General features: G+C 39.4%; 1 protein-coding gene across 1 annotated transcript in view; it reads left to right on the forward strand.

Moving 5' to 3' along the window:
- Positions 1 to 4,995, forward strand: part of RAD9B (RAD9 checkpoint clamp component B) — a 22,322-nt gene extending 17,327 nt beyond the window's left edge. The window contains exons 9-11 of the mRNA XM_065568144.1: positions 55 to 177; positions 1,200 to 1,488; positions 4,361 to 4,995. Coding sequence (XP_065424216.1) covers positions 55 to 177; positions 1,200 to 1,488; positions 4,361 to 4,492 — 544 coding nt within the window. The 3' untranslated portion in view covers positions 4,493 to 4,995. The remainder of the gene's footprint in view (positions 1 to 54; positions 178 to 1,199; positions 1,489 to 4,360) is intronic.
- Positions 4,996 to 7,709: the final 2,714 nt, after the last annotated feature.

Here is a 7,709-nt window from a genome sequence, read left to right on the forward strand (position 1 = left end):
CCCCACATATACATGTTTATGCATACAATTCAGTCTCTGATTTTATATTTTTAGACCAATTGCTTTCAGTATTGAGGACATGATGGTAGAAGCCAGCTTTGTTTTGGCTACATTAGCTGACATTGAAAATAGGGAATCCTCTCAGCAATCTCTATGCCTTTCACAAAGACAGAAAAGGTAATGCAGGATTGTTTTGGCATTCTGCTCCTCAAGGTTGAACATCCATTGTCCTTTTTTGCAATTTCCAGTTATGTTAGATTTGAGGTGGGAGGGAAAAGATGTACTGGTTCTTCTACAGCATTCATTGCTATGATAACTCATATTAGGGCATTTGCACACAAGTGATGTTTTATTGGATTAAAACAGGGGTTCTCAAAGTGGGGGTTGGGTCCCCTCAAGGGGTCATGAGGTTATTACATGGGGGTGGGGTCGCGAGCTGTCAGCCTCCACTCCAAACCCCACTTTGCTGCCAGCATTTATAATGATGTTAAATATATAAAGAAGTGTTTTTAATGTATAAGGGAGGTCACACTCAGAGGCTTGCTATGTGAAAGGGGTCACCAGTACAAAAGTTTGAGAATCCCTGGATTAAAAGGATGATCAGGTTCAGATTAAGGAGCCTGATCACAAGATGAAGAGCTGGTATGACAACTTGAGACCCAAGACAGTGCACCAATTATGAGGAGAGGACACTCTCTTTCCTACTTGCTGCCTCTCCTATCCAGAGTACATATCTAGCTTTCCAATACTATGGTGGCACTTGTCACCATAATTTCTGACAGCCAATACGTGTTTAAAATATTGTTTGAGTTGCCTGTTTCATCTTTCTCATTGCCTTTTCAGTTCTCTCCCTATTTCTAGTTTGTGGGGATGGCTTTCTGTAGATTTACATTACCTTCTCAAACACATGCTCCCGTTTCATGAAATAGACTGGTGCAATACCCTCTCCTTAGGAGTACAAGAGGAGCCAGCATCAGGGATTTTCAGCAGAACAAACAGCAGCACTCTTACTATTGTCAGTTTTGCCTGGGATCCATGAAGCTTAGCTTGGGGGAAGGGTCAGACTAGATGAAAGCCTAGTTCTAGAGTCATCATGCTTTTCATTAGTCATTTGTAATATCTGTTTATTTATATGGTTTTATTATTTATCTAGTAAGACATCCACAGTCAGGTTACTAACATGTCTGTTAATCCCTCAGGCCTACCTTGATGAAGGCCTATGCAGATAATGTTGAAAATGTCTCAAACAACTCTGCAGATAATGATAGTAATACAGAAACAATAGCTTCAAAAAAGCCTTGTTGGACTGAAAGAACACATAGCAACACGCAATCACCTGTAGAGTCTAGGAAACCTATGTCAAAAGGAGCTATTATTCCCATAATCTCAAAAAAAGACATGAAGAACATAGAAGTATTGGACATGAGTGCAGCAGGTGACATTAAAATTGTGGAGGCAGTAGTACCCTCATATTCTGATCAGTACAAGGTAAGAAGAATTCCAAATCAAATCTACGTTGTAAGCTAAAGAAAAATGAGTTTTGCCCAGACAGCAAAATAATACTTTTAACTAGTACTTAAACTAGTATTTAGTTACTAAATGTAGCCACATTTATCACACCACAGTGTTCAGTTCTATATAAATTGCTGTTTCAGTCAAGTTCAGTGCAACAGTATGATTTTCAATATATGTAGAATCTACAATTAAACAGTTCCCCTATAGACAGGTCCCCATGTACTTTGCAGTACAATGGACCCAAATTCTGTGGCAAGGTTATTTCAGTCTACTGCCCCACAATGCCCTTTATTCTCCTTCACACCTACCTATAAGTTCATATTTGAAAAAGTTCATCAACCACAGAATTATTTTTACAAGGATTTTTTTGGAGTGAGGATTTTTTGCTATGCTGTACTTCCCACGTTCCCATTATGTGGTATAGGAGTCCATCTCAGCATCTTTCCTGTCCACTGTGCGCCAGGGAGTTGTGGAGAAGGTGGGTTGGCTTGTAACTGCTTCAGTGGCGTATCTGCCTGATTCCTCAAACCTTAACTGTTGTGCTGTTCTCCAGATATAAGCAGCTAAGTGGGGCTGTTCTCTGGCTGCCCCCATGCCGTAGTTGCAAACTGAACTCCAGTTCTGGCTACTAGACGACCACCCCACTCCCAACTGCCTATACAATCCTACAGACAGCAAGGACTATAAACCAATTACTAACCTCGTTATCTCCATACTGATTTATACCTGCCTCTGGAGATTTCCATTACTTGCATCTGAAGAAGTGAGGTTCTTACCCACGAAAGCTTATGCTCCCACTACTTCTGTTAGTCTTAAAGGTGCCACAGGACCCTCTGTTGTTATAAACCAATTAACTCCTCTTGTGAGGAAAGCTAAAGAGCAAGAGGCAGCTTAAGGCAGTCCTGGTAAAGCATGAAGACAGAACAAGATAACAGGCTATAGGTTTCAGCAAATTGGCAGATTTTGCAGCAAAACACTGACCTCCATATCATCATGGAAATTGTAGATTTCAGAGCTATGAAGTTGTGGAATTCAACAGAGTCCTGCTTTTGATGAATGGGATATTGCAGGTTTTACATAGAGTACGGCTGATATCACTGGCTCAGTTTATGCTTGATTCACTTTTTGAGGTTCTTCTGTCATAAAGGACTAGAATTTTTTCTTCCTGTAACAGGTAAATTCCTATGCCGTCCACCAGGCCTGACCTATAGATATCTTGAGAAGTAGTGAGCTTTATGTGATGCCTATTGCTTTATGGATTTGAGAGTATGCTTTAGTTAAGGCAACAGTAAAGTAAAAGCTACATTGGAAACCAGCACAAATAAATCTGACTGGCTGGAGACTAAATCCCCTAAAAAAAATCATTTCACATCAGGGCAAGTTCTAAAAAGACCTTGATCTATAAAGGAATATTAACAATTGCATTTTTAAACTAGCTTTATCTCTATTATCTTAAACATAAAATCAAAGTCTTTTCAAATCAAATTTTTCTCTTGTAATACTTATTGCTGAACAGCCACCGACACCTGATATTGTCCCCATTTTACAGATAGAGGAAGCAGAGGGAAGGTGACTTGTCCAGAGCCTCACTATAGTTGAATTGGTACTAGAAACCAGCATTTCCAGTTCTATGCTTGCTCCTGAACCCTAATCCCTCCCTCTTTAGTTTTCCTCCACCCCCCACACTTAAGTCAATTTGTGCATGTGGGTGCTTGCTGGCTTCCATGGACCAACATGGTCACAGTTCAGTGTTTTTGAGCAATCTTACTGTTGTTTCTGAGTGACTATTTAATCAAGTTGAATAGGTATGTATTCTGAGACATGAGTATGAGAAAATATTTAAAATTAAAAGTCCACGTTTCCTCTTGGATTTATTATTTTCCTCCCTTCCTACTCATACCAGGATTTGAGCCCAATTCTTCCTCCTCCACCCCTTAGAGGACACCTGTATGCTTCCTATTACCCACACCTCATGCTCTGACCTGTTTGCCCCCCCCCCTTTTTTTTTTGGTGCAGAGAACTCTCACAGGAACACATACATGCCAGCAAACACCTGCCCACAGAGCCTTTTCAGTGTCTACTTTAAGGCAGTGGAAGGCGCCACGATTATCACTACCTGTTAAAAGTAGTGTTTGTGAAGATGCAGCAGTAAAATCCAGGGCATCAGCAGATGTCTTCACAAAAATGGCAGATGTGCTTGCTTACAGTATCAGCTGCTTCTCTTCCCCTGTTGAGGAGTGGCGGCTTGTCAGTTATTTCTTCTGCCACCTGACCCTTTCCTCTCTACCCTTCTGAAAAGGTTTAGCAGTAGCTGCTTCCAACCTGTTTCCAGAGGGTTGGGAAGACCAGGTCTGGCAATGGCGTCTTCATGTCCACCTACCATACATAAGTGTATCTATAGGAGTGCTGTATATTCAAAAACGGTGCCCTATGCATACCATAGCTGCAGACAAGCATAATCTCTGCTGTTTCATTTATGTGTGAATATTTTAAATATTTAGGATTTAAATATTCACATCTTTCCCCTGTTAAATTCAAACCTCTGAGGCAGCCTTATGTATAGGTCCAACTGTTTTCCCATATCTAGACTTTCAAATTTGCTTTAAATACTGAATTACAGTGATTGCAATTAAATCAGCTGGCAAATTACCATACACTGGTACATCTCTAATGACAGCTGGAAATATTTGTAGATACCAAATGTGTTTTAGTCTACACTGGTTACTAATTTTTTTTATTTTTTTTAATATGCTTGCCAAAAAGACTTAATCAGCAGTAAAAAACAAAATTCCAGGAATATTTTTTGTGTACAAAAACTCACTTTATTAAATATTGCATTTTCCAGTTTCATTCACTTTTCTTTGGAGCAGTTTCATTTAAGGAGCAAGATGTCATCAGCCACACACTCCATAGTTTGGCCACAGCTAGTGATGCCGAAGATGATTTTGACAATGAGCAGCTCTCCCACGTTGTCTAGGGATACGTAGTGCCTGTACAACCGTTGCACAGATGTTTACATTCTCTTTAGGTATTAAAGTGTATTTTATATGCATAATGAATAGCTACGGTCTATTTTATAAACTTGTTGCAACACTTCCATTATGGAAATTTCCTAGGGTTTTCTATTTTTAGATTACATAGAAATTAGAACAGTAAATAGAAACTGCTGTTGATATTTGTATTTTATATTCTAGCCTATTACTAGTGTTAGTGATTTTGAGTTTAACACCTAAGAAGGCTAGAGTTTCAAGCTCTCAAGTGAACAGAGCTTGATTGTGCAGGTTCCCTCTTCTGCAATAAAAATACATAAAAGGGACTGGTTAAGACTCTTCAATGATTCAGTGTTTTATCATTTCCTGTTATAGTCACAGGTTAAAACATGTAAATATTTTATATTCCAACTTATGTGGAAGTTTAACAAATATGTAATATGCATCCATAAAGCTTTAAGCACGAGTGTTTTACCCTCTGTCATTACCATTCTGTGTCAGCCAGTTGTATGGATATGTCATCTTGAAACTGTAGTTGAAATTTTCATTTTCATCTCAGTACTGGTGTAGTGCTGGATTAAGAATTTTAGATTGTCAAGTACACATGATAGCCCTAAAATGGGTTGGAGTGGTGTTTTAGAGCAGGGGTTCTCAAACTTCATTGTACCACAACCCCCTGCCAACAAAAAAATACTACACAACCCCCGAAGGGGGGGGGGGGGGGAGAACTGAAGTCCGAGCCTGCCTGAGCCCCATTGCCCCAACTGGCAGGGGCCCAAAGCCAGAGCCCTACCACCCCGGGGGTGGGAGGGGCAAAGCCAAACCCCCAAGGGCTTCAGCCCCAGGTAGGGGGGCCTGTAACCTGAGCTCCACCACGTAGGGTGGAAGCCCTCAGGCTTTGGCCCCAAGTCCCAGCAAGTCTAAACCAGCCCTGGCAATCCCATTAAAACAGTTACGACCTACTTTGGGGTCTCAACCCAGTTTGAGAATCACTGTTCTGGAGGCTCCATAGTTGTTATAGTTACCTGAACTACTGAGTACACTGCTTCAGGAGAATTAAGGCTATACATGTGACATTCAAAGTACTGGGGTAGCAAATCCATGCATTCTAGCTAGGGCTGTCAATTAATCGCAGTTAACTCAGGCCATTAACTCAAAAAAATTAATCGCGATTAATCGCAGTTTTAATCATACAGCTAAACAATAGAATACCAATTGAATTTTATTGAACGTTTGGATGTTCTTCTACATTTTCAAATATATTGATTTAAATTACATAGTACACAAAGTTGATAGTGCTCAGTTTTTTATTACAAATATTTACACTGTAAAAATGGCAAACAAGATAGTATTTTTCAATTCACCTCATACAGGTACTGTAGTGCAATCTTTGTATCGTGTAAGTGCAACTCACAAATGTAGATTTTTTTTTATTACATAACTGCATTCAAAAACAAAACAATGTAAAACTTTAGAGCCTACTAGTCCACTCAGTCCAATCGCTAAGACAAACAAGCTTGGTTACATTTACAAGAGATAATGCTGCCCGCTTCTTATTTACAATGTCACCTGAAAGTGAGAACAGGCATTCACATGGCACTTAGATACCTTGCAACACCGGCAACATAAGTGCCCGTTATGCAATTAAACATTCATATGCCCCTTCATGCTTCCGCCACTATTCCAGAGGACATGCTTCCATGCTGATGCTCATTAAAAAAAAAATGCATTAATTAAAATTGTGACTGAACTCCTTGGGGGAGAATTGTATGTTTCCTACTCTTTTACCCACATTTTGCCATATATTTCATGTTCTAGTAGTCTCGGATGCTGACCCAGCACGTTGTTCATTTTAAGAACACTTTCACTGCAGAGTTGACAAAACACAGAAGATACCAATGTGAGATTTCTACAGATAGTTTCGTCACTTGACCCAAGGTTTAAGAATCTGAAGTGCCTTCCAAAATCTGAGAGGGATGAGGTGTGGAGCATGCTTTCAGAAGTCTTAAAAGAGCAACACTCCAATGCAGAAACTACAGAACACGAACCACCAAAAAAGAAAATCAACCTTCTGTTGGTGGCATCTGACTCTGATGATGAAAATGAACATGAGTCGGTCTGCACTGCAGAATGGATGGTTATCAGGCAGAATCCATTATCAGTATGGACGCATGTTCTGTGGAACGGTGGTTGAAGCATGAAGGGACATACGAATCTAGTGCATCTGGTACATAAATATCTTGCGATGCCAGCTACAACAGTGCTTTGCAAATGCCTGTTCTCACCTTTCAGGTGACATTGTAAATAAGAAGTGAGCAGCATTATCTCTTGTAAATGTAAACAAACTTGTTTGAGCGATTGGTTGAATAAGAAGTAGGACTGAGTGGACTAGTAGGTTCTAAAGTTTTACATGGTTTTATTTTTTAATGTAGTTTTTTTGTACATATTCTAGATTTGTAAGTTCAACTTTCGTGATAAAGAGATTGCACTATGGTACTCTTACTAGGTTAATTGAAAAATACACCTCTACCCCGATATAATGCGACCCAATATAACACGAATTCGGATATAATGCGGTAAAGCAGTGCTCGGGAGGGTGGGGGGGAGGCTGCGCACTCCGGTGGATCAAAGCAAGTTCGATATAACACGGTTTCACCTATAACGCGGTAAGATTTTTTGGCTCCCGAGGACAGCGTTATATTGGGGTACAGGTGTACTATTTCTTTTGGTTTTTACAGCGCAAATATTTGTAATAAAAAAAGTGAGCACTCTACACTTTGTATTATGTGTTGTAATTGAAATCAATACATTGGGAAAGGTAGAAAACATCCAAAACTATTTAAATAAATGGTTTTCTATTATTAACAGTGTGATTAATTGCTATTATTTTTTTAATCGCTTGACAGCCCTAATTCTAGCACAGCCAGACACATTTATTGCTATAATAAATGGCCAGTAACTTTTGCAAGACTAGCTTTTACGTGTAAAACTGGTTGCAATCTGCATTTCCACAGCACCTTGCAATAGATCTTTTTAAAATTAGAAGTATTTTAATCTACTTGTCTTGTATATTGTAGGACATTTTGTGAAGCATGGAACAAGATGCAGTGAATTAAAAAAGTTTAATTTTAGAACTTAGTAATTCTTCACCCGCCAAAAAACCAAAGAAATCAGAATGAGTTTGGTTGTTCGATCCTGGTAACT

Source organism: Chrysemys picta, chromosome 15, assembly GCF_011386835.1.
Source record: "Chrysemys picta bellii isolate R12L10 chromosome 15, ASM1138683v2, whole genome shotgun sequence".
NCBI classification, from domain to species: domain Eukaryota; kingdom Metazoa; phylum Chordata; order Testudines; family Emydidae; genus Chrysemys; species Chrysemys picta.